We start from the raw sequence: 27,949 nt of genomic DNA, 5'->3' as shown, positions 1-27,949 counted from the left end.
ATACACAGTTTTCAAATGAAAATATGGTAATTTTTTTCATTTTCATATCTTTTATTTATCTCAAAAATTGCACTTTTCGAGCTCTACAACCTCCCAAATTTTCATCCAGATTCATAATATGGTTCTGGAGTTAGAGCCGTTTGATTAACCTACCATAAGAAAAAAAATCCCTTAAAAAAGGTAAAAGCCCACCTGGTGATTTTTCATTTCTAATTTTATTCGAAATTTCTTCCTACATTCTTAGTACAGACCATGAGTGAGCATCTGAAACAAATTTGACATCGATCGGCAATCCCGAACAACTTTTAGAACGATTTACTTTTTGCCTTTCTTACTAAAGAAAGGTATAGGTTTTACTTTATGGCTGAACGTCATTTTCATCTTCGTAAATAAGACGATACAGCATGAATATTAATCGGAAAAATCGTTTGATTGCCTATCAAACGTCAAAATTACCCCCCACTAGAGGGCGCTGAAACTTGCGGTGATGTTTTCATTATAACCTACAGCGAGTAAGTTTGTTTGAAATTTGAAATTATTTTATTTCATCATAAAATAAACGAAAATATTTTTGTGATGGCCGATTTAACCTGTTCATTATCCGATTCAAAATAAGGGAATGTTTTTATCTACCAAAACCGAACTAATCAATTGAGAATTTAGATTATTCAAGTGGACAAATATTTTTAAATGTCACTTCTACCATTAAAGCAAAGCTCTGCTTGAAACATAATAAGTGGAACGATTTTCGAAATTAGCAATCTAACCTCATTCTCGCGTTTTCAATCTGGATCTCAGAATTTTCAATGAAAAATGCAACTTAGCAAAAAAATCAAAAAGTCAGTCGATAGAACTTTTTACTATATTACCTCCTGTTAACTATATTTTATTCCAAAAGATCAATTTTCTTTTAAAAAAACCTTCAAATAGTCCCTTTGCATTTATCGCGCAAAAACGTAAACGTTACCTTGCACCAAAGTTCTTCTACTCGAATGTAGGTGGCGAATCGAGTTTTTAGCTTTGGTTTTGAAGGCCTGTGGATCAATCGGACCGCGCACTGGACTCACAATCCAGAGGTCGCTGGTTCGAATCCCGCGGCGGGCGCTCTAAAATTCTTTGTGTAAATATGGGTATTCGGCGCCGTCGCTCCGTGCCACACTTTTATTCACTTAGGAGCCCAGGGCGGCGAAGTCCTTGTAGATAAAAAGGAAGACACTAGTGGTTGGTACTAGCAATGGTGGCCGACAGCTATAAAGTCAACTTCGTTTTTTTTTATGGCCTATAAGCAATGTCAAAAGCCATGCTCCCGCCCAATCAAAACACGAAACAATCATTTGAAATAGTTTGCTATCATTTTGTATTTTTTTATTATTACTTAACTCGCACTTAAACGTCTAAACAACTCGCACTATACACTATACACAATCATTTGTCCTAATCCTAGGCGTCTAACCTTTCTTATTTTTGCTCGTTTGCCTTTTTTTATCAACCTCACTTCTTTCAAAAAACTTTTTTCTTTTTTTCGCTAAGATCACTTGAGTGCCCCCAATTCATTCGCTTTTTCCTTCCGTCAATGTAAAGCTCACCGAAATCTAGTTTTCAGTTTCGACTTTTAATTTGTTAGCGCAACCAGTAAGCTCTACCCGCTAAAAAAATTACGGTTTGTTTCTACACAAAAATTTTATTTACGCGACCAAAAACTGCCGTCCTCACTTGCAGATTCGTCTTTAACTTCTGTATTGCATTTTTTGAGTAGATAAATGTGTCTGTGTTTACTGTTGCTTCTGCATTAGTTTGACTACTAAAATAAACTGTGTGTCGATATCTCAAGTTCTGGATAAAAAAAAACGAGCGAAACAAATAGAAAAAGGAAACAGCTACTCTCTAGTATCTTCGTGTTCAGCATGTACTTGCTAGAATTCATAATTTTTTGTGTTTGTGTTTGTTTCTTTACATAATAATAGAGACCACATTTAAAAACAAGGAAACCGCGCGCCTAATCCGGCCGGTAGATCGGCGTCTTGGGTATAAACTCTATCAGCAGCACGTACTCCATCATCGAGTTGGAGTCGCACTGCTGTTTACTTAACCGCCAGTGCAGGCCCAGCTTGTGGTACAGATGACTATTCTCCCACTCGAGCAGTTTGTTCATCGTGTGTTGTGTCTAAAAAAAAAAAATCTCATTTTAATGCAAAATTTTTAACAAAGAAAAAAACCATTAATACTTACCCTCTTGCTCAGACATATCACGGGCCACAGGGAGCAGCCGAGGGTGCAGCAGCAGCACACGCACCCGCAAAACAGCCACTTGACGTTGACGGGGAGCGTCTTCTTGAGGACGGCGTTGATGCGCTGGATGGTGGCCTTAAACTCCTCGGGGGCGACGCGCGACACCAGACCGGCTGGGAACTGCGCGTTGAAGCGGTTGCTCAGGCCGAAGCTGCACACGTGGGAAGGAGAAAAGGGGAGTTTAACGTTAGAATTAGTTTTCATGAATAAATGAAAGTTGCTAGTATTTAAAATTGAGGTAAAAAGTCATCGTTTGTGATTGGACACTCAATAATATTTTAACTGAATGAATGTACATGGAAAAAAATTTTGAATAAATATAAATTAAAAAAAAAAAAAAAAAAAAAAAAAAAAAAAAAAAAAAAAAAAAAAAAAAAACGTTAGAATTAGTAAGGTTGAAAACAGTTTAACGTAGAACTACGTTTTGATAGAAGGTACTTTGGTGCGGTGGAGAATTTCACTTATCCCCTTAAAATAAAGGAGCACCATCTAATAAACCAACATATTACTAAAAAAATACTTAAAAGTCATTTGAGCAACTCTCTACGAAATCGGCCGATTTCGACCATTTTTATTTTTTGTATTTTTTTATTTGACTCAAACTTTATGGAGGCCTTTCCTATGACCAAAGAAGCAATTTTGTGTCATTGGTTCACCCTTACAAGTCTCCATACAATTTTGGCAGTTGTCCACCCGGGGCAGACGGTAATAACAAAATTCATGCCATTTCAATAACAAATATTGTTAAAATAATTCGCAATTCGCAATTCGCAATTTTCAGTGTAAGAACGGGCCTTGACCGATCTTATGCACTAGGTTCCCGACGAACACGCACTGCCCTTACACCTACATCTCACCCTTGCTCTGAGTCTGTACGAGCAGCACGCTAGAACACGCTTTGAGTGTTCGTGCCAGGCATGCACACCTTCTTTTCCGGTTACGCATTTTAACTCGGCCGGGGGTGGTACATTAAGTAGGGTTTGATGTAAGTATAAGCGCCTAACCATTTATAGTGTGCCTATCAACTTTCATTTAAGCAAAAACTGTTTTATTTTTAGTTTGAATTTAAAAACTAATTGTTATTTACTGTGTATTGTTTTCTTCTGAAATCTTGCCTAATGTTGAATCGTGTTAATCTGTTGCTATTTCTTCTGTCGCGATGTTTTGTTACAATGTTTTGGACCTAAGCATGTTATTCAAAAGTTTACCAAAAGTACAATAGTAATATTTGTGTTAATTCTTTGATCATTCCAAAAATTGAGTAAGGGCTCGAACCTCACTTGTTTTAAAGAAAAGGGTGAAGATTGAAAACAATTGACAGTAAAAGAGAATTTGTTTTATAAAAATCAAGTTTCAATAGTAAGAGAATGATGAGCGTATTTTGAAGAATAAAAATGAGAAGCTAGATGTATTAGATGTAAAATTAGACAATAGTTAATAATAGGGATATAAAACAAGCTTAGATTATAGTATTGATAATTTATAGGACAGATGAAGAATTATTCAAATAAATAAATTCGCAATAAAATCAAAAAATATTAGGCGAATGATAAATAGACTTGATATTACTAGTACATTAAGGAAAAGTATATTTTTAAGGAAAAAAAAACAAAACAAAGTTTGTTACAGCAGTATCAATTGATAGAAAAGAGTGGAAAAGCTTTGAGAGATAAGAGAATCAAAAGTTAGTAAATTTAAAATCAAATGTTGGATATTAAATAGAAGAATCAGTGAAGAATTGGGAATCAGAAGAGCAAATAAAAATAGGAGATAGGTGGTAGCTGAGAATGAAGAGAAGAGAAACCCCGTTGTGCGATGTTTCAGGTACATCCACAGCAGTTGACTCAACATACTGCGAATCAAAACAATACCGTCTACAATCACAAATTATTTCCCATTCCCACATTGTCGCGCCCCTTTCTTTTAGCCGTCTCGACTCTGACCCTCGCTGGTCAAAGGTTTACGATCCGTTTCCACAGGCCACCAGCTAGGTCATCATGAAAACCAAGCCAACGTGGAGGTAAGAAAATAGGACACTCGCAAGGAACCAGAGCTATACTGTTCTGATCAAGATAATTCGGATGATCTAACAGAACTACGGATGTAGTTAGTTACGCTCCTTCCAGGATGTTCCTTACGTGGACGTCAACCGAAGAGCACGCAACAAGGTCAGTGCCATTGCATGCTCTTAGGTATCAATCCTTGGCCTGCAATAACAAATATTGTTAAAATAACAGAAAAAAATCCATTTTTGCATAAGGGTTTCATAACAGTTTATGTTATCATTACAAAATTTGTTATTGGTCGGATATAGGTTGTAAGCCAAAACAACTTATGAATAACATTTTTTGTTATGGAAGAATACCTGAAACTGTTATTGGGATGATTGGATTAGTTGTTAAAATAACACAAAATAATAAAAAAGTTTTGTTCGAAGAATAACTAAAAATGTTATTAGTTTGTTATTACAATAACAATCCAATAACAAAATATTCATAACGACGAATAACAAATCTTGTTATAAATAACATATAATGTTAATGGCCTAGTATTTTAAAAAAACAAAAAATGTTATTCCCAAGTTATTTCCGTCTGCTCGGGCATACAAAAATGGTCTAAAAATGGACTATTGAGAAAAAAATAGGTACACGGAAGAAAAATTTGCCGATTTTTTAATTAACATTTTTTTTACAAAAACTCAATTTTCCAAAAAACGTATTTTTTTGATAATAACTTTTGAGTGAATTTTCTGATCAGTTGTAGGAAAAAAAATTTGCAGATTTTTTAATCAACTTTTTTTTTCACTAAAACTCAATTTCCCAAAATAAGTATTTTTTGATTTTCAAGATTTTTTGATATGTTTTAGGGGACAAAAATCCGCAACTTTTGAGCCATAGAGAAACATGTTCAAAAAATCTGCCGCCGAGTTATGAATTTTTGGAAAAATTGTGATTTTTGGAAAAAATCGAAGTTTCATGCAAAAACAAGTTTGACATTATTTTTTAATGCAAAATTGAATTTGCAATCGAAAAGTACCGTACAGATTTTTTGATAAAGGGCTCCGTTTTCAAGATATAGCCACCGAAAGTTTGATTTTAGCGAAATATTAGCAGTTTTTCAATTTTTAAAAATAGTGACCATAAGTGGTTCTATCTCAGCAACCGGAGGTCCAATCTTCAATGTCTCTCAGACAATTTCATAGCAAATTTTCTGAACTTTTCAATTAAATTATTTTCGGAAATGGTCACTCTTGGTCACTATTTTTAAAAATCGTAAAACTGCAAATATTTCACTAAAATCAAACTTCCGGTGGCTATATCTTGAAAACAGAGCCTTTTATCAAAAAATCTGTTAAGTACTCTTCGATTGGAAATTCAATTTTAGATTAAAAAATTACGTCAAATTTGTTTTTGCATGAAATTTCAAAATGTTGCATGTATTTTAACTGTTTTAGAAATTTTTTAATGAAATACTCAATTGTTTACAAAGCACCGTATTTTCGCGAAAATACTCAAATTTTTAAAATTCAATGCTAAACTCGATAGAATAATGGTTCCAACTCATACCTGCAAAACAATTAATTTCATTAATTAATTAAAACAGTAAATCTTCAACAAGAGTCATACATCGACATCTGACGACTCTTGTGTCACCAAGCTGTTGTGGCCAAGGCAGTTTAGTCATTGAGTTATTATATTAAAGGTCCCTGGTTCAATTCCCGTAGACAACACTTCTGGAGTTTTTTTTTTTTTTTATAGGGCTGGTACAAATTTTATTTTAAGTTTTTGTCCCCCCCCCCTTTAAAGTGGGCTCAAAAAATCAGGGGGCAAAAAAATATTTTTTTAAAAAACTCTAATATTTCAATGAAAATTTAAGTGCAATCAGTTGAAATTAATTTTGAATGCATTCCCCTGCGCTTAGAATCATTTTTAGCATGTTTCGGTTGATTTAAAAATCATTTGAATTTGTGAAAATTTTCGATGTTTACTATCGCAAAAAGTTTTTTTTCGCAAGAATTTTGGTTTTCGTCAAATTTTACATTTTTTGAAAACTAATGATTGCAAAACAACTGAACTAGTGTAAAATGCATTTTAAAACAACTTTTCCGTGCAAATGTTGAAACTATGGCTTGTTATTTCAATATTTTTATTTTTTTATTTTTTTGCCCCTCCCCCCCTCGAACCCGGCCCGAGCCGAGGGACAAAAACTTTGAAAATATTTGCATCGGCCTACTGTCCAATAAACCAAATTTCCAGTTTTTGCTTTTTGGGTGTTTTTGAAACCGCCTTGAGTCAGGGGTATTTAAAAAATAATCAAAAAGCAAAAACTAAAAATTTGGTTTATTGGACCTTTAAAAAAAAAGCTCCAGACTTTTTGTTTTGAAGGATGAACTTTTTCTTGGAATGGACTCGAGGGCATAATTCTCTCGGTCATCTAGCACTGTGTTCTCTGTATCTGTAAATCTTACCGCTACCCTCGTGTCGGACGAGTGCTGCCCAGTTCTGGGTGTTCTTTAGGTTGAATTCGAAAAAAGAAGGGACAAATGTGAATTTATCTATAGATTTTTCCTTCTTCTAGTTAAATTATGATCAAAAGAAGGGGAAAATTGCATTTTAACAACTCAATTGTCGAAGATTTGAAGAGGTTTTTTCATCTTTTAGTTGAATTTCATAAAAAAGAAGGGAAAATTTTATAAACAAATATTATTGCTAACAGAGGCGACTCGTCCACCTGTTCAACCTGTTCATTGAACAGGTAGCCGATTTCAAGCGGATAATTTTTTTTATTTAAGTACCACAGTGCTTTTTCAACCAGCAACATACAATTACAATTTTTGTTTGAATATACGTTAACAAAATCGACGCACTATGTTCAGCAGCGCTGTATGCACCAAAAAAGCATTGGCTCGCCACCCTTTACTCTTTACCTCTCTTTACAACCCACCAATACTAAAGCGAGCCAGCGCAAATGCTCGTCGCGTTCACACCGACCCTCTGAACGTCGGGGAAAAAATCTCCATACGGAAAAAATCAACACATGTAAAGAGCTTCCTATTCATACGCAGCGGCATTATCGATGTGTTGGTAAATCTGGTTCAATCTGAGAGCGTGAACTGACAGCATTTTTGGGAGAGAGCGAAATGCCACCCCAGGCCCCAGCTGACTTAGCTCGCTCAGCTCTGCAGGGAGCTGCTTGCAAAAGGTAAACAAGCCAGCGCGTTGACAGCACGTTGAGAGCATGAATAAATGAGAGAGCGCGAGAGCACCACAGATATTGCTCTATATTTGGCGCACTTTTAGGCATCAGGCTGTTTTGCGCAGACTGGTGATGGCTTGTTTTAAAACTGGAATGTTCAACTGCGCGCGTTGAACCTCTTCGATCTTCTTGGTTACTAGTGGATTTTTGCTCTACTGGAAAGTGATGTACTGTTAAGTTTAGATAGTGTGATTGATAGATTGAATTGAAACAATTGAAACAAAAAAGTACTGTGTTTTTTCTGGACTCGGGACACATGAGAAGAATTATGACAGTAGATTCAACCATGATCGTTATTTTATTTTCAGGGTGGTTGTATTAAAAGCGGATGCAGTCCTAAAAAGTTTAAGATTTGATGCCATTAAATGCTCCAAAAACGACTGTGTTTATTCAGACTGTTGGTCCGGTTCACTGTAGTTGAATATATTATTATCATATATTGTAGCATGAATTTGCTCTGAAAACTTTTTTTTTCACTGATGCTAAAAACAAATATTTTAATTATCTCGGATTCTTGTCAATATAGTTTTATTTTTAACATCAGAAGCCCTTCTTTTTATTCAGAAATTGAATTCCAAAACCATGACATAACAGTGAGTAAATTCAATTCTCTAAAAATTTTACAAAGGATCAAAAGCGATACGGCCTGGTTCTAAAAAGTATAAAGTAAAATGTCAATTTAATTTTTAACCAAGTTAGCTCAATATTAGTTGGGCCTAAAAAAGCCCAACAAACAGTTTTCCTTTGTGAAGGATGTGGTATTTTTTCTGAACATCCTGATGAATAGTTTTGAAATTTAGTACAATATTCAATAACTTCCCTTGAATTTCGATAAGGATGGCAGAACGATTGCTCTATTTTTCTATACATTCGCCACGCTAATGATTAAGTCTTACAAATACATTTTAACAAGATAAAAAGTAAACAGAAAATTATAATAGTATAAAAATAATAAAACGTAAAAATAAAAGCCATTGGAAAGAAAAAAGCTTCAAAGACATTTTTTAACAAAAAGGTTCAAAAATTTACTGCGATCTATAATCAATATTTATTAAAAACAACATTGTAACCTGGTCAACTTCAAGCACGAAGTCAAATCATCCAAAAGAGTTGAACCAGCCTCCGGCTGAAAAACTCTATAATAAAGAATAAAAAAAAATAACATTGAACAGGTACTACATTCGGGCACGAGTCGCCTCTGATTGCTAATTATATTGAAAGGGGAAAAATGTAAAGCTAACAAGAGATATTTCCTTCATTAAACTAAATTTTCAATAAAAATATCGCGATTTCATGAAAAAAATTATTGTGAATAATAATCAAAAAGAGAAAAAATACTATTGGAGAAATAATATAGAGATACCAAATTTTCGAAAAAAAAAAATAATAATCTCTTAAAGATATAAAAAAGGCAAATAAACAATACATTTTCAGTCGTGAAAATAAGAAATACTCATAAAAAAAACAAAAAAAATCTTGAAATAACTATGCCCAACGTCCATTATGTCAAACGTCCTAGATGATTTTTAAACGAGTTATGCCAAACGTCCATTATGCCAAATGTCCATTATGCCAAACGATGGTTTTTGAACAAGTTATGCCAAACGTCCATTATGCCAAATGTCCATTATGCCAAATGTCCATTATGCCAAATGGGGTACACCCTTAAACTACTCTAAAGTGATTTAGAATTTTTCAATCCAAGATGGCGGCCAAAATGGCGATGGTGAAATATTGGAAAATGCATTATTCAATTTAACAGGCAAACAACCATTCAAATTTGATTTAAATGGGGTCGCAGAACACAAATTTAATGTTTAAAATAAGAAGAAAAATTTAAAAAAAATCACGCAAAAATCAAACTTTTTGTGGCTATACCTCGAAAACGGCACACTTTATCAGAATTTCTATTTGATACTTTTCGGTGGAAAATTTGAATTAGAGAAGGGGGGCAGACTGGCCCGCCTTAGTAAAATGCGCCAATAGAAAAATATTAAAATTTATGAATTGAGAAATTGAGGAGAAAAATTTGGTCATATTTGGTCCCTACAAACTCAATTGTTAAGCTAAAGGAGCTATTAGACTATAACAAACAAACAAAAAACCCGCATTTTTTGTGTTTGACAGTTTGCCAAAGTTTTATGCAGGCTGTCGTTTGTCGTTATGGACATTTTCAAATGAATCATCAATATTAGTTATTTTCGACGATATATTTCTTTATACAACTCATTATATGTTTTCCAAAAATATGTACGTAGAGAAAAGCTAACTACACTGAATTTCGACCTTTTTGTGTTAGCTCAAAAGATGAAATTTTTGCTTATGCAACCATAAAGCTTTCAAAAATTATAACTACTGATAAACAGCAAAAAATTATGTAAATTTGGAAGATGTAATTTTAGAAGGTTGAATATTACCTCTTTTATGATGTAGCTCAATTCAGACTGAAAAAGCGACATTACACCAGAATAGTGGTAAAATTACATATTTTCAGAGGTAAAATTACACATTTTTTTCTGACATACAAGATTTCAAAATTAAAAAAATGTGACTAAAAAATCCAAAGAAGCTCTTACATACACGCTAAACTAATCGACCCCTGCGCGACTGAACCTTCCAGGTCAATAAATCGACTAACTGGTTTCCTCTCTATCTCTCCACAAAGCAGTAGCCCCATGTGGTCCGGTCTGGGTATGCGTTTGCTGGGTGATTGTGTGTCCCTTTCACACTCACTTAGTAATGACCTCGACGACAGGCGTGAAACCGAAAACTATCCAATAGTCTTGCTGCAGTAAACCTTTGCTCGTTCGACAATGTTTTTGTTTATTTGTATTGACTAAATTTAAATTTAACGATGTTTTCTGAGTTTTTTGCCATTTTTTCCCGCAGTGTAATACCACCTTAAGAAGAAAACAAACCAAGCTGCGTCAAACCGTCCAGGTTTCACCGTACTCGCCCAAAATGAACCAAAAAACCACACGCCGGCCGTTTCGCCCTGCCAGCAAGTAGGTAGTGCCGTATTGTTGGCCTATAAATGTATATTTACGCTAGATATTACATCACAACAACGGCCGATAAATTCGCGTGCTCTCCTGACACTTTAAAGCCAGAGCGAGAGGGAGAAGTGGGGAAAGTTTTTTGCTGGTTTTGAGATTTTGGCACCGATTCCAAGGTCACATTACGAATGGGGTACAAATTCGTCAATGAAATCGTTGCAATTAGGTGTTTTGTTGCATTTGAACGGAAAATGTGCATTTTAAGTTTAAACTCACGCTTGAATGAGCACATAAAAGTAAAACATCCGCGACATTGAACCATTTGAAAACTTCCGCCAGAAAGGTACTTCTCATTGCATCATGGCCTACTTCGCTTGATAGTGGTGGTAGTCGATGGCATCACATCACACTCACCTTGATTGGAATATTAATTTTTCTCACTTTTCTTTTTTATTTGCTTGTATATTCGCTCCCGGTGACCTCGTAGGAATATGGTACGGTTTTTTATCTATTTAAATTTAAACTTAATTTAATTAACAAATTTAGTTAGAATTTTTGAAAAATAAAGCGTACACTTTTACACTATTAAATACTTTTCAGATAATTTTAATAAATCCCGAGCAGACGGAAATAACTTGGGAATAACATTTTTTGATATTTGAAAATACTAGGCCAATAACATTTTATGTTATTTATAACAAGATTTGTTATTTGACGTTATGATTTTTTTGTTATTGGATTGTTATTGTAATAACAGACTAATAACATTTTTAGTTATTATTCGAACAAAACTTTGTTATTATTTTTTGTTATTTTAACAACTAATCCGATCATCTCAATAACAGTTTCAGGTATTCTTCCATAACAAAAAATGTTATTCCAAAGTTGTTTTTGCTTACAACCAATATCAGACCAATAACAAATTTTGTTATAATAACATAAACGGTTATGAATCACTTATGCAAAAATGGATTTTCCATAAAGATTCCATAACATTTTTTGTTATTTTAACAATATTTGTTATTGAAATGGCATGAATTTTGTTATTACCCGAGCAGACGGAAATAACTTAGGAAGGTCAGTTTTTGATATTGTGAGAAGATCGAAATATGTTATTGGGATGATCGGATTAGTTGTTAAAATAACAAAAATCAATAACAAAGATTTGTTCGAAGAATAACTTAAACTGTTATTATGTTGTTATTGCAATAACAAACCAATAACACAGAAGAAATCATGAAGGAATAACAAGATTTGTTATTTTGTGTGGAGAGTTGGAGCAGCATAATAACAAAAAATGTTATTGAACTGGTATGTCTCCATAACAAAAAAAGTTATTGTTTTGGTTTATTCGTAATTTAAAAAAAAAACCTGCAGTTGCCATAACTCCTCTGTACTAGTTAGGGCTGCAGAGTCGGGTACCTCCAAGCGACTTTGAATCCATACTTTGAAGACAACTCCGACTCTGGATGCAGGATATGAAGTCAACGACGACTTCAGCTCTCTAAAAATAACCGACTTCACAGATTCCGACTCCAAGTAAAAGTTGCTGAAAATTTGCTGTATCCGATGCAGTCTCCGAGGTCTCACTCCAGCTCGAACTTCAACGTCAGCTCCGACTTCCTGGCTCTGTGAAAATAATAACAGGTTTTGTTATTCACACTTCAAAAATTCTCAATAGATAAATCAATTCCGTTAGGGAATATAACAAAATTTAAAAAAAGAACTCCCAAAAGTTAATTTTATCGGATTAATTTTAGCTTGAAACCCCATTTCATGGTGAAATAAATGACCCCGATGAAATTGGTCAAAATTATTTCATAGTTCTAGCCAATTTTAGTAAAATCCCTTAGGGGGTATATCAAATAATTAAAAAAAATCAACTCTAAAATTTCAACTTTTTAGAATAATTTTAGCTTAAGGACCCCATTTCATGGCCAAAATAATGACCCCGACGAAATTGGTCAAAATTATCCCATAGTTCTAGCCAGTTTTAGCAAAGTCCCTTAGGGGGTATATCAAATAATTAAAAAAATCAACTTTCCAAATTTCAGCATTTTAGAATAATTTTAGCTTAAGGACCCCATTTCATAGCCAAAATAATGACCCCGACGAAATTGGTCAAAATTATCCCATAGTTCTAGCCAGTTTTAGCAAAGTCCCTTAAGGGGTATATCAAATAATTAAAAAAATCAACTTTCAAAATTTCAACTTTTTAGAATAATTTTAGCTTAAGGACCCCATTTCATGGCCAAAATAATGACCCCGACGAAATTGGTCAAAATTATCCCATAGTTCTAGCCAATTTTAGCAAAGTCCCTTAGGGGGTATATCAAATAATTAAAAAAATCAACTTTCAAAATTTCAACTTTTTAGAATAATTTTAGCTTAAGGACCCCATTTCATGGCCAAAATAATGACCCCGACGAAATTGGTCAAAATTATCCCAAAGATCTAAACATATTTAACAAAAGAAAAAATAATAACAGATTGTGTTATGGACACTTAGAAACTTTTCCATTTGTGCGATTTATGGTAATTTTATTTCTAAGTCAGTATAATGAACGAATAACAAATTTTGTTATTAGGAGAGTTTTTGAAATGTATAACATTTCCTCTTATTAGCGTGTTATTAAACATTTTCAATATAATATCACTTCAATACCAAATTTTGTTATTTTATCAGAAACTGTTATTATTTTTTCTTCTTGAAGTTGAACTTCAGGATAAAATAATAACACTTTTTGTTATTTTAACAGGATTTGTTATTGAAATATTATTAATTTTGTTATTACCGTCTGCCCGGGACCGTCTGCCCGGGATGTTAAAATGCTTTCTGATTGAGTTATTTTAATGTTTTTTTGTAATAAACAAAAATCACCACATAAATAATTTTTATTAAAGAGCCTTTGTAAAAAACGGTAATTTTCTGAAAAAAGTTTTCTTTTCTGCAAAATTTTATGTATTGTATGAACAGCTGACAAAAGAGTGTTTATTGAAGCTTTGTTTTCTACAATTCTCTTTATGTTTAGTGACAACTTTGCCAAAGAATCGAAATCGAAATATCTTTGCAAGATTTGGATGACCACCCCTTTAGCATAGATAGCGCTGTTTTCAAAGCGATGAGATAGCCGAGCGGGCTGGGGCGCGGGTTTAGTAAGCTGAACATGAATATTGCCGGTTAGATACTATTTTGGGATGAAACATTTGTCTTTTCTTAAGCATGTCAGGGATAAATTTCAACTTTACCAGAGGTAAAATTCAAAATTTTTTCGGTCACCAAATCTTTCTCCATTCCAAGATTTAATATTACCATGTTTTTTTTTCCTGTGTAGATTATACCTAGGACTTTTAAGGAAAAATAGTCACGCCTAAAAAAATATCCATTTCATCTTTTCTTTTCACTTTTCTCTCGCAATTTCGACAGCAAGAATTGAAAAAAAACTAGGCAACCGCTCGTTGTTTATTTACATTGCCAATTCTCAGTTTTTTTTTATATAGCAATAATTTAGTGCGAATTACAAGGTAGTGGGAATTGCACAATATTTTGGATTCCCAAAACACTTATGGGTCATTCCAGGTAGACTTAGTACACTTTTGGACTCGACCTTCACCGAGTTGGACCAAACTTGGAGGGAACGTTCATCTATTGATAGTTAACTGAAATCCCAAGTTTGGAGCTGATTGGACCATCGCTCTATTTTTGGCATCGTCCTCTTTTTAGACGATTTTCTTAAAAAAGTTTCTTTTGATCATAACTTTACAACTATTTGAGCAAAACACTTTCTACAGGTTGCATTTTATAGAAAATTACCCCCTAATATTATATGTTAACGTTTTAAGTTTAAAAATTAACTTTTGACCAATTCCTTATATTTTTATATTTTTCATTTTATCACCATCGTGTTCCCCGGACAGTTTTACACAATAATCAATATAAACTTCAAACTAAAATGAACTATTGGCGAGAAACAGCGATTTTACTGAAAAAAGTTTGAATTTGCACTCGGAAGTAGGGGAAATAAACCCTTTCTAATCAAACATATATCTTCGTCATATGAAGAGTTTTATGCTCGATTAAAGCTCAAAAATTACTATTTAGGCTATAAACTTACCAGTAACAGCACCGCCTCAAGTTAGCACGCAAATTTATGCCATTTACTGGCCAAAAAGATCAAATTTAATGCACTTTTGATCATTATTTCTATTTTGCGAGACCATTTCTCATCATTTTGTTGGCACACATCCACACGCAAGATGAGACCTGACCTGCTCAACGAAAGTCGCCATCAATATCTTTTCACTTGCGCTAACGTTTTCAAAGCGGCAACATGTTCTTTTGAACATTAGTTAGTCACTCACTTGAATAATAATCCCGAAACATGGAGATAATTAGCAAGCGCCATCAAAAAAACAAACGCGCCAAGTGTTTTGACGTTTGACTTTTGACGACCCATTCCAATCGAAGGCTGAAGAAAACCGAGCGAGAAGCGAAGGCAAATAAAGAACAAAGGGTGGCCACCAACATCACCACCAGCGCCTGTTGGAGTGAAACTTTTCGTAAGTGTTTGCTTTCATCATTTTGGCAGCACTAAACAGATCCAAAAGAGCGTTGGAAGAAAATAAGAACAAAGCTGAAAATAGGACAATGGGCGTGGCCCAATTCACTCGACTGATTAGAATGCATTTGGGAAATATTTTTTTTATAATGCTTGTAACAGAAAAAGCATAACTTTTAATAAATGTGAAAATAAACAGAAATGTTCACAAAAAGTCGCTCTACTCGTTGATGTACTTGGTTTTAGTAAATTTCAAGGAACACTCCAGATTATCCAGCATTATTCAAACACGACCGCTTATTAGGCTTAAAATGGGTATATTTCCTCTAATTATTAAAGCTGAGAAAATTTGAAACAATTTTGTTCTAAGTGTTTAGAAATCGCATCGCTTGGAGACGGTGATTTTAGCGGATAGCATGCTGGATTTTGTTTACACGATGATTATGCAAGTTCAAGTTGCTCAGGAATTGATAACTAGTAACAGAATCAAGTCCACCTGAACCGGATTCCCAACATGAACATATGGGATTTGGAAGACGGAAATAGTTGATCCTCAACTTTTCCAACAGGGTAAGGGAAAATCTCCACGTTATCCACATATAAGTTTCGCTTTGCGTTGGGCGGTTTTTTTTTCTGGAAAGGTCTAAGAAGCCACCCTAGGCGAGTGATAACGACCGTTTGCATTTATGTTCGAATTTTTCGTGTGTTTTCATTTGTAATGGGAAATATTTCAATTCTCCTCGTCTTATTGGAAGAACTCTATAAGTTGCCCAAACTATTTTTAGCGAAATAATGTAGATTCATACTCTGAAACTTGTGAAATCGAACTATTTCAAAATTTGGGTGTTACTACGAAATGAGGAAAATTATCTATTTTTGTACCTTTTCAAAAGACGTTCTTGATTAAACAAAAATGAAATTATTGTTATTTAACGATCTCAAAAAAAACACAAAGGCTTCATTTTTTAACATTGAAAATCGAACCAGCAGTTTCCGAGATATCGTCGCTTGAAAATCACAGCCTAAATATATGCACACTTAGAAACAAAAAACTCATCGATTCGAATTCTTAGTGAGGCTGTACCTCAGAAACTTATTGTCTAATTCGGCTTTTAAAAATGATTTTGGATTTTTTGTCCGTTTTTTTCGACATTTTCAAAAAAAAAATTATTACCCGAACAGACGGAAGTAACTTGGGAATAACATTTTTTGATATTTGAAAATACTAGTGCAATAACATTTTATGTTGTTTATAACAAGATTTGTTATTCGTCGTTATGATTTTTTTTTGTTATTGTAATAACAGATTTATAACATATTTAGTTATTCTTCGAACAAATCTTTGTTATTATTTTTTGTTATTTTAACAACTAATCCGATCTTCCTAATAACAGTTGGAGTTATTCTTCCATAATAAAAAATGTTATTCCAAAGTTGTTTTGGCCTTTAACCAATATCAGACCAATAAGAAATTATGTTATGATAACATAAACTTTTATTAAACCCTTATGCAAAAATACATTTTTCAAGAAGATTCCATAAAACTTTTTGTTTTATAACAGGATTTGTTATTGAAATGGCATGAATTTCGTTATTACCGTCTGCCCGGGTAAAAACATCAAAAAAATCGAAAATTAAAAAATGCGTATTTTGGAAATGAGCAATTCTCTACGAAATCGGTCTTTTTTCTTAAATTTTAATTTTTGTAATTTTTAATCCGACTGAAACTTTTTTGGTGCCTTCGGTATGCCCAAAGAAGCCATTTTACATCATTAGTTTGTCCATAAAATGTTCCATACAAATTTGGCAGCTGGCCATACAAAAATGATGTATGAAAATTCAAAAATCTGTATCTTTTGAAGGAATTTTTTGATCGATTTGGTGTCGTCGTCAAAGTTGTAGGTATAGATATGGAATGCACTGAAAAAAAATGATGCACAGTAAAAAAAGTAAACACTATTTTTATTTTTTGATATGTTTTAGAGGACATCAAATGCCAATTTTTCAGAAATTTCCAGGTGGTGCAAAAAATTTTGAGCGAGTTATGAATTTATGAATCAATACTGATTTTTTAAAAAAAATTGAAAAATTGGTCGCAAAAATTTTTCAACTTCATTTTTCGATGTAAAATCAAAAAGTACTCTAGTAAAATTTTGATGAAGTGCACCGTTTTCAAGTTAAATCCATTTTTAGGTGACTTTTTTGAAAATAGTCGCAGTTTTTCATATTTTTAAATGAGTGCCCATGTTTGCCCACTTTTGAAAAAAATATTTTTGAAAAGCTGAGAAAATTATCTATATTTTGCATTTTTGAATTTTGTTGATACGACCCTTAGTTGCTGAGATATTGCCATGAAAAGGTTTAAAAACAGGAAAATTGATGTTTTCTAAGTCCCACCCAAACAACACACCATTTTCCAATGTCGATATCTCAGCAACTAATGGTCCGATTTTCAATGGTAAAATATGAAACAGTCGTGAAATTTTCCGATCTCTTCGAAAAAATATATTTTCAAAATTTTTGAACCAAGACCAACATTTTAAAAGAGCGCAATATTGAATGTTTGGCCCTTCTGAAATGTTAGTCTTGGTTTAAAAATTACCCTGGTACCCTCAGCAGGACCCAAGAGAAACTTTGCATTTTGCAAATTTGCCAAGTTGCCGAATTGTGCTGCGCCTTCATGAAAAATATATAGTGCCCTCAGGAGGCCCCAAGGCGCCCAGAATGTCACTTTGACGAAGACCCCAAATCGACCAGAAAATTCCATCACAAAATACAGAATTTCAAACATTTTCATACCTATGACTAGTCCCCAAAATTGTATGGAGACTTGTGTAGCAGTATTAATTGGTACCCCGTTCTGTGCTGGTCCAGGTACATTAAATATTGTTCAACATGCTGCGAATCAAAACAATACCGTCTACAACTACAAATTACTCCATTTTTTATCATTTTTGTCAAGTTTAATTTGAGATTAAAAAGTGACTCAGAACCTAACCAAAACAAGGTTTATTTATTTAGCAAATGACGCTACTCTAAGTGCAAGCTGATAACAACTTGTTAGACCAACCAAGATGAACTCACTTCGAGTCACATTCCGTGCCACTAAACTCAGAGATAGTCAGTCAGACAGCAAAGAGGCAATAATCAACAAGTGCATTAGCTTTTTCACATGCGAAGTTCAACGGTGTCACCTACACCAGGTTCGTTATCAGAAAAATTCAATCAAAGCATTTTCAAATGTACTTCTACTCACACTGTCATGTTTCCGGCGCCCCGTATCACAATCGGATCCGGCACCATCTGGACGTGGGCCTCGTCCAGGTCCTCCGGCTCGGCCAGTTCCTGCTCCTCGTAGATCGCATCGAAGTCTGCCATCTCTTCCTGATAACTGATATTCCAAGTTCACTCCAATCTCTCTCTCTCTTTCACTCCCCGTGCGAGGACGATACTGATTTTCTTTGTTCTTCCGACCACCTTTTTCACTCTTCTTCAGCTAGTGGCTTGGCCAACTTTGACCCGATCCTCGCCCGCAACGCACACCACCGATCGTAGTAGCCGTGGCTGCCGCCGCCGTCGTCGTCGCCTCTGTTGTTGTGCTCGGGTAAACAAAAGCTGATGAGACATTTACGACACCGCCGACGACGACGACGCAGGAAGAAAGGAAAACATTGCCCTCTCTCCCACTTCCACTCTCTCGCAGCACTCTCTCTCTTCAATCAGCTGTCCTGTCAACCCCGGAGCGCCGCCTGCTTTGTCCGTCACCACCCACGCACACTTTTCCAAACAGCTGATGGTTAACGATCCCGGCGATCTCCTTGAACTCACTCACTGGGATTCAATCAATCTGCAGAACATTCTGCCCCCTTTGAGGTGAGGCATTTTTATTCTCTCACTTCAATTGATGCGTAATTTCAGCGCTGCTGTTGACGCAATCGGTTCTTTTTCGCCCACGAATTTAATAGTCACGTCAATCTGTAAACAAAAACAAGAAACACATTAGAACGAGGTTGCTATCAGACAATCCAAAAACAAAAAATCTAACTTTGAAATTTAAGCTTCCAAACACCAAAACGCTCTGCCAAACACAAAATTACATCGGCAGACACGGACTGAACAGAAAACCCCAGCAGGCGGCACCACTACTACACCCGACCACCAGACGGAACACAACACAGTGCCACCAGTGCAGCTCAGTTTGCCATCGGGCCAGGAGGCCATGAGAATAAAATGTGTGTACACTGAAAGAAACTGACACAGCAAATTCAAATGTTTTTTCACGTGAGATGCTCGAAATGTAAACACGGTAATTCAGCATGCTTTTCCTTTGACCCTAACATGATTTACATGTCACATGGACGTGATAATCATTTGAAACCAGCTGATTGCTAGCCAAAACCTTTTCATTCTTTTATCGCATGGTATTCACGTTGGATTCCAGTGAATTTCTCTTGGATTGGCCCTATCAGTCTTTTCCCATGATAGTGAAGTGGAAACCACGTTAAAACTTTATGTTTTGAATTTGAAAGTCAAGTGGGCAGTTTTTCCCGGAAATTCATTAAGCAAGATGGCGAGAAAGAAAAAAGGCACTTGCGGAGCTCGTCCCGAGGCCAAAAAGTTTTAATTTGTTAAAATTAAGATTGTACAAACAAAATTCATGAGGAATCGTTTTTAACACGGTAAGCATTTTAATTATTATAAAAAAAAATGCTTAGCTAAAAAGTTTTTCTTTATGTTTTCAGGAAATCGAGTTCTGGAGTATCGAGACCGCAGTGGATCGAATTTTGATAAAGTTTCGAGTGCGTACAGTGTCCAAAAAGGGCTCGGAGGAAAATCCGGTGGCCATTGACCAGTGACGGAGAAACAGCAAGAGGCGATGCGGCAAAGCAAGGGAATTCCTGTTGATTTTTTTTTATTATGTGTTTGTGCGATCCGATCGGCATTGCCGAGATGTGATTTTGTTGTGTTATAGTTATTAAAAATACAATACAATATGATAAATAAAATACTAATTTTGAAAAAGATTGCTGTTTTGATTAAATATTTTAACCTGCAGAAAAAACGCAATTTGACGTGCTATCCATTTGATTTTCAAAAGAATTTCATGTGATAATCATGTGTGATTACATGTGAATCTCACGTGTTTTTCATTTCATTTCGATGAGAATTTCACTTGAATTTGCCGGTACCGCAATGAAAAATTTCTATGTGATTTACACATGACATTCACATGCGAAGTCGAATGGGGCAGATTCATGTGTAAAACATGTGACATTACTATGCGCCTTTCTTTCAGTGTATAGATGTAATACCGACCGGGTTGCTAGATTGAATCAATGAACGGAGGTATTGGTGATGCTTTCATTGATGGCTGTTGTTTTTTGCATTTTTGTTCGATTTTTGGAATATTTATACCAATTAATTTATGGCACCAACGATATGTTTTAAAATATGCTTACCTATTGAGCTACAATTTATACAATTATTTTGTTATTTTTTGAGCATACTGAAAAAGGTCTTCTGCGTCGATCACTCTCAACACTCTTCTGTTGTAATGGCCAGGCCTACTACGTTAAGTTAGCCGTTAAGATGATTCGTTGAGACGGGCTGAGTTTGAGCATGAATGTCAAACAAGACAAAAAAATGTGAATCTACAGGGAGAAAGAAACTTGGGGATTTTCCGCTAATAATGCATTCTTTTATTTGAGTAATAAATTGTTAGGGAAAATACTTTTTTTTTGTCTGAGTGATTTTTATTACGAAATCAGAATTTGCGTCCGAATTTGGTCTAAATGGTAATGATTTTGAGCTACGCTCTGTTGAGATATTGTTAATTTCAAAATTAACAAAATGCTCAAATTTTCAAATCTGTCACTTGAGAGCAATTCCACATCAAATAGGGAATCGGTTGTACCCGACCCTCTCCGATTTCAATGAAACTTTGTAGACATGTTATCCTACGCTTATATAAACCATTTTTGTGTATATGGAGCCAGTTACGCTCGATAATGACATTTGAGAAGGGCGTTTGTGTTTTCAATATTTTTGTATTTCGTAATTTAAATAATGCTAATTACATTGCTCATAATTGAAAACATAATATTTTTTTCAGTGTAGAAAAGTAACCTGGATAGTAAATTAGCTTATATCTGTAAGCCCATACAACCAACTGAAATGTGGTCAAAGACAAACATATGGGAAATTGGACGAGCTTTCCGGTAAAAATATTTTCGAGACTAAAAAATCAAGTCTGTCATATAGAAATTGCCAAAAACCATCGAAATTCCTATTTTTTCAACATTTTTATTTTTAAAACTGCTGTAACTTTACAAGGATTGGACTTAGGACAATAGTCAATATGGAGACTTTTATGTAAAATTGTCTGGAGAATCGACTCTCATGTTCGGTTTTTGAACATTGTGATGTTTAGAACACTTTTGAAAAAACAGTTTCAGTAAGTGATTTTTGTATTTTTTTTAGGTGAGTTGCTCCATTCTGCATCTCCATTCACATCTTAGGCTATTCTCACAAAAATGCTGAACGAAAAAAAATCGTGGGCTCATCTTCAAATTTGACTTTTAAACTTAAAAATTAAAAAATCTCATAAAAGTGGATTTTTTTTTTGTTTCAGTGTATTTTTTTTCGGAAAGCCCGTCAAATTTCCTACAAATTTGCCTTTGACCACTTTCTGATACGATGCAACGGCTTTGAGATACAGCAATATATAAACTACGAAATACATGAAAAATCAACTTTTGCATAAGAGTTGAATAACAGTTTATGTTATCATAACAAAATTTGTTATCGGTCTGTTATTGGTTGAAAGCCAGAACAACTTTGGAATAACATTTTTTGTTATGGAGGAATACCGCCAACTGTTATTGGGATGATCGGATTAGTTGTTAAAATAACAAAAAATAATAACAAAGATTTGTTCGAAAAATAACTTAAAATGTTATTAATCTGTTATTACAATAACAATCCAATAACAAAAAAATCATAACGGCGAATAACAAATCTTGTTATAAATAACATACAATGTTATTGGCCTAGTATTTTAAAATATCAAATAATGTTATTCCCGCGTTATTTCCGTCTGGTCGGGAAAGCGATGGCGCTTTCCTATGGCCCAAGAAGCCATTTTGCATCAGTGTTTTGCCCATACAAGGCCCATAGAAATTTAGAAATTGATACACTTTTACTACAGCCAAATTTAAAAGGGAAATGAACACCTAAATATGTCAAAATTCTCATTTCGAACGCAGTACTAGATCTAAATATAGCATTCTTTCTTAAATGGTTCTTAATTATTTTTAGATACTATATTTCTTTTCGTTTTATTACAAATATGTTGGCATCATTTGTTTTTGATTTTTTGAGTTAAATTATGTTTTACAAAATTTACAGATCTTTCATCTGTTTTGATTTGTTGAAGATTTATTGTTTTTGTATGTCCTCTTGAATTTTGGTTTTCTCCTTTTTATTTTTAAAATTTTCTCAGTTTTTTATTTTATAATTTATTTTGTTATAATTAATTTATTTTGCTTCATAATTTATTTATTTCTAGTTTTTTTCCTATATACAAAAGAAGACATTCATTGTGTCCCTCTCACACCTTATGTCTATGTCCATCGGAGTTTTTTTTTAGTTTATGATATATTTTTTTAATACAGTTTAGATTCGATTATCCGAAGGCCTCGGAAAAATTTCACTTTGGTTAATCGAATCATGAAAAAAAATGTTTTCCGTTGTCTAATTTTTGATTATCGAGCGCTAAAATTATTTAGAATTTTTAAATCAAAATCAAAAAATTAACAAAATGCATTTTATTTTTTAAAAGGTTATCAACAATTCAAATTTGATTGAAATGGGGTCGTAGAACCCAAATTTTATGTTTAAAACAAGAAAATGAAAAAAATTAAATTTTTTTGTTTGTGATTCGATTATACTTCGGATAATCGAGGCTTCGGATAATCGAGTCTGGACTGTAATTCAAATTTTTTATCTTTAAGGATTATTTTTAAATTTCCTTTTAAGTTTTTTTTATTTAGATTTTTATTGATTTTTTTTATTGAATTGTGATTTTTTTATTTTTTTTTATTTATAATCTTTTTTATTTTTAATATTTTTTTTAGATTACATGTTTTTTGAATTTTTTTAAATGGCTTAAAAAGAGGAATTTTTTAAAATAATTTGGTATTTTTTTTTATTTTTTTTTATTTAATAAAAAGTTCTAATTTTTATCTCAAAATATTTTTTTTAAATGATTTTTTTTTTGGTCGCTTGTTGATGCCGATCGTCGCTTGTAAATGCATCATGACAGCTGACCGGAAGCACATTCAAATGTCGCTCAGTTTCAGTCACGGTCCGAATCAGTAAAATTCCCAAAATCCGTAATTCCTTCCTCCGTAAATTTTGTGCTATATTCTAGGGGACCAAAATATGCATTCGCATACTATGGGCCCAAATTTTGCCGCCGGGTTTGATTTTTAAAAGAAATAGTTATTTAATAAATTTATTGATATTCAATATAAGCGCTAAAAAAAGATAAAAAAAATGATTTAACAAATAAATTAAAAAAAAAAACACAATATTGAAAATCTAGAATTGCCTTATGGCCGAATCTCAAAGCGCTGATCCTTGAAATACCGAAAATTAAAAGGACGGATTTCGTTTTCTGTTCAGAATAAAGTAAAACAGAGGGAAAATCCATAAAAAAATCATTTAATTTTCTGACAAAAAGAATCTTAATTTCAGAAATTTAGGAATTGGCAAATACAAATATTCACAAATAAAGCTAAATAATTCGAAAATTCAGAAATATAATTAATAAATAAAAAAATAATTCAAATATTCTAGATTGTTGAAATTTTCTAGATTTTTGAAATTTAAAAATTTGGAAATAAAAAATCAAAAACTCTAAAATTTTAATAATAAACATTAAAAATTCAAAAATCTTAACATGAAAATCTGATTTTTTTTAAAGGTTCAATAAACCAAATTTCCAGTTATGGTTTGGTTGAGCGTTTTAGCAGAATGCATTACTGTTCTCGAGAATCAGAACACTGATGAAGTCTGCAAGTAGTAGACGAAATATGTATCTGTCAAGATATTAAAAATAGATAGTGGAATTAAAAGGAACAACTCGTCTCTTTGTATTTTACCGATCTAGACTTTTACGATTTTCCAAGCAAGCAAATTTCCAGTTTTTTGCTTTTTGGGTGTTTTTGAAACAGCCTTGAGTCAGGGGTTTTTAAAAAACACTCAAAAAGCAAAAAATGAAATTTGGTTCATTGGACCTTTTTAAAAAAAAAAACCTCCAGAAATTAAAAAAAAATTCAAAATTGCAGAAACTATAAAAAATCCAAGTGCACAAAAAATAAAAATCAAAAATTTAAAATCAAAACCACTAAAGAACCAGGGAGCAAAAAAATACTATTTCAAAAAACTTCAAAATTTCAATGAAAATTTTAGTGCATTTGCTGAAATCATTCCCCTGATTTTAGAATAATGAATGTTTGGAAACAATAAAAAATCTTTTGAATTTTTGAAAATTTTCGATGATTAGTATCGTAAAGTTAAGTTTCGTTACAATTATTGGTTTCGTCAAATCTTACATTAGTTTAAACTAATGATTGCAAAACAATTGAACTAGCGTAAAATAAATTTTATAGAATAAAAATTTTTTTTTATTTATTTGTTTTTTTACATTCACTTGAAATTGTACAAAGAAAAGATTTTTTTTCGGTCGTCTTGGTTCTTCCAGCTTTAAATTTAAGGTTATTTCGAAGGAAACTAGAAATCTGGTGAACTTAGCGAATATGTTTATATTATGTTTGTTCTACGAAACACACCGTTACATATAGTAGAAATATTTGATTTATATAAGTTTGTTGCATAATATTTAAATTTTTCATAACTAAATGATTTTGAAAATAATTTTACGTAAGCTATCTTTTGCATATTTTTTCAACTTTTTTATATGTCAAAGCGATTTCTATCTGAGCAATTTTGTTAAAATTCATTTCCTGCCCTTGGAAAACATCTCAAAACATTTTCCCACACACGAAAAATCCAATCCCAGCAACCTTCAGCTGCTATCTATCATCGAGCACACTTTTATGTTTTCAGCCCATCATCACCAACCAAGGCCTACTGCTCGCTGTCGTCCCTGCGGCCAACGCAAGGGGGTCCAAAATTTCTGTTTGATGTCTTCCGACACAGAGGCACGGGGCCACCACGGATGCGGGGAGCGCCAAAGAGCGGAGGTTCTTTGTTTCGTCACAGGAACCAACGAGTTGCACACACAGATGCATCGTTCTCTCTCATTCTTTTTGCTGGTATGAAGTAGGTATGTGGACTTGGCCACAAAACCATAACAGAGGCTCCTGTAAAATGCGCACTTTCGTTTGTGTGTAAGTTTATGATGATTATGATTACCTCGTCGAGTGTAAAAATCGTTCAGATTTTGCAAGCTTGGTCAAACATTATTCGCTCCATACACAACACAACACACACTGCTTTGACTTTGCCTCCATGGCCTGCTGCTGCATCCAATTACTTCACACTGCTGCTGACTCGGTTGTATTTACTTTGAGTCAATGGTTGCTGCGTTGCTGTGCTAGCAGGCAGGCCTTTCGTAATCGTGTCCAAAGTTTTTTTGTTTCGTTTTGTTCCCCCCTGCACAGCCTACTGCTGCTTCTCCTTGCTTAATCCGACGTTTCGTAAAAACGAGAGTCTCCTCCAAAGGGTTGAGACTTTTTCGTACCTTTTAGAATTCAGCTTCTTCAAAAACACACACCCCCGCAAAGAACTGCAACCTTGGCGGGGTCCTGGCAGCAATTCTCACAGGAACAACCTTCGCGACGACACTCTTTTTACCGCACTTGTTTTGCAATTGTTGCCACCGAAATCACATAAATCTGTCCCCCAAAATGCGTCGAGAACCGAATTACAACACACTCTGCTGCGCCACCGAACCAAGTCTGCTCTCGGTCTTGTCTCTGTCTGGTCTTTCTTCTCGTTTGCGATCTTTTTTTTTTTGGTTTGGTCTTGTGTGTTTGCTAAATCGCTTTGAGAGCACAAAAAAAAAGTCAACCAAAAATCATTCGCTGCGATGAGTTTTTAAGCTGACAGCGAGAAACGTCAAACTGGTGCGATTATAAAATTGCTTAGAATGGGTAGGGTGTGGCGTCGATAGTTGGACAGTCTGCTTTTGCCTTTGAATTTTGTAGCTGTTGCACTGAGTTGTTGAAATTTGTGCCACATGTGTCGATACACGCTCTTTAAAAGTCAGTAGACTTTCAAATGGCATGTTACGATGTCGCTTTCTAGTTTCCAGCTGTTGACCGACAAGATTCATTTTCTCGATTTGTTACAATTTGTATACAATTACCTATAGGTCTGCAGGATCTGAAAAAAAACAAACATTAAATACATTACTATCGAGATTACTATGGGTTGTAATTTCTTCAGTTTGATTTTTTATTCTGGTATCTTCGTTCGGAAATTTAAAAAAAAAACTTTAAAAAACTTTAAAATACTTTGAAATACTTTGAAATTCCCAAAAAAATTAAATGGTCGCATTTGGTTTTCTGGACAAAAAAATAAAGTAAACCAGAGGGAGATAATAACCATAGTAATAATATAAATTTAAATTTCTGGCATAAAAATCCCAAAACTCAAAATTTCAGAAATTCAAAACATGAACAATAAAAAATACAAATGAATTACAAATAAAAATAAATAATTTTTTTTAGATTTAGAAAATTTAAGAAAATATAAATTCCATAAAACATTCTATTTCAAAAATAAAAAAATAAAATAAAAAAACGAACAATTCGACGCCAACATTTCAAAAAGCATCATGTACAAACCATGCGTTTTGAGAAAAACGCATTTGAATGTTGAGCATCCATTTTCAATTCCCATTTTAATGTAAAAGCAAAAAAGATGTTCTAATCAGTGTTGCAAAAGAGTGATAGAAAAGCTATCAATAGATTATCTCTGCACCAAAAATATCCGAGAGTATAGCGGCCGTCACTATAGCTTGTGAGATCTCTTCTTGTGTCTCGTGATTCCCAGCGATGTCATTCTCTCTCTATCACTCCTTCCCTTTTCCTCGACTATGCGCTCTCACCGCTGAGTCTCTCAACCTCTCCGAAAAATGCAATGAGAGAACGCGAGATGGCGATTATGAGCCGACCACGCATGACGCCCCTCCAAACTGCGTTTGCAAAATTGGTTTTGTGGCGGCTTTTGTGGTTAAACGCTGTTGCGGTAGGATGATCGTGGAAGCGAGAATGAGAGAGAAAAGGAAAATGTCAATCGCGAGTGGATAAACACAAAAATGTGTTCGGCTATGTTCGGCGCTGAGAGTTTCAATGAAGAGAGAAGAGCAGTTGTATTTGAGGCATGAATATTCAGGCGAGATAATTGTAGTTGCTGAGAGGTGATATTTTGATATTTTAACAACCCTGGTTCTAATGATAACAAACGATGAAAAACGTTGCTTTTATTGATACTTGATCATCCAAATTCAATAAAACATTATTTCCGTAATTTTATTTGAGAAAAACAAACATAACTCCTTTTGAAATTACCAACGTCTATATCATCCTGCTGTCATTGTGGGGGGCGCTTTGTTTTGATTCGTTTTTCTTCGCCGAATGTACATGGCACTTTTTTTATGTTGCTTTTTTTTCGTCACGAGGTTCATGTAGTCTTTTGTTTGACAGGTTAACAGGGCTATATAAACAGGGACTGCTGATGGCAGAGATTTTGTTTATGTTACTTTATTTAAAATCATGATAAAACAGACTTTACTGAAGTAACTTTTGCACATTTTTG

The 27,949-nt window shown here is 33.9% G+C and overlaps 1 protein-coding gene across 3 annotated transcripts; it reads right to left on the bottom strand.

Moving 5' to 3' along the window:
- Nucleotides 1-1,340: 1,340 nt before the first annotated feature.
- On the bottom strand, nucleotides 1,341-26,111 carry LOC120417650 (cysteine-rich hydrophobic domain-containing protein 2). 3 transcript variants are annotated; one of them, XM_039579768.2, is made up of 4 exons: nucleotides 25,869-26,111; nucleotides 18,357-19,075; nucleotides 2,230-2,440; nucleotides 1,341-2,164 (listed from the first exon to the last, which is right to left on the bottom strand). In XM_039579768.2, exons 2-4 carry the CDS (start codon nucleotides 18,476-18,478, stop codon nucleotides 1,997-1,999), a joined length of 501 nt encoding a protein of 166 aa, XP_039435702.1. In that variant the 5' UTR covers nucleotides 18,479-19,075; nucleotides 25,869-26,111; the 3' UTR covers nucleotides 1,341-1,996. The 3 variants fall into 3 exon arrangements, with proteins under 3 accessions (XP_039435702.1, XP_039435704.1, XP_039435703.1); XM_039579770.2 differs by lacking the exon at nucleotides 25,869-26,111 and adding an exon at nucleotides 25,541-25,766; XM_039579769.2 differs by lacking the exon at nucleotides 25,869-26,111 and adding an exon at nucleotides 19,146-19,287.
- Nucleotides 26,112-27,949: the final 1,838 nt, after the last annotated feature.

This window comes from Culex pipiens, chromosome 3, assembly GCF_016801865.2.
Source record: "Culex pipiens pallens isolate TS chromosome 3, TS_CPP_V2, whole genome shotgun sequence".
NCBI lineage: Eukaryota > Metazoa > Arthropoda > Insecta > Diptera > Culicidae > Culex > Culex pipiens.
This window is presented reverse-complemented; position numbering and strand designations above follow the sequence as displayed.

Bases quoted from the DNA above. Each gene is read 5' to 3' on its own strand.
- LOC120417650 (XM_039579768.2), bottom strand. From the start codon at position 18,478: ATGGCAGACTTCGATGCGATCTACGAGGAGCAGGAACTGGCCGAGCCG. The intron at 2,441-18,356 runs GTGAGTAGAAGT...CCACGTGTGCAG, and splicing joins GGCGCCGGAAACATGACAGT to CTTCGGCCTGAGCAACCGCT. The intron at 2,165-2,229 runs GTAAGTATTAAT...TTTTTTTTTTAG, and splicing joins TGATATGTCTGAGCAAGAGG to ACACAACACACGATGAACAA.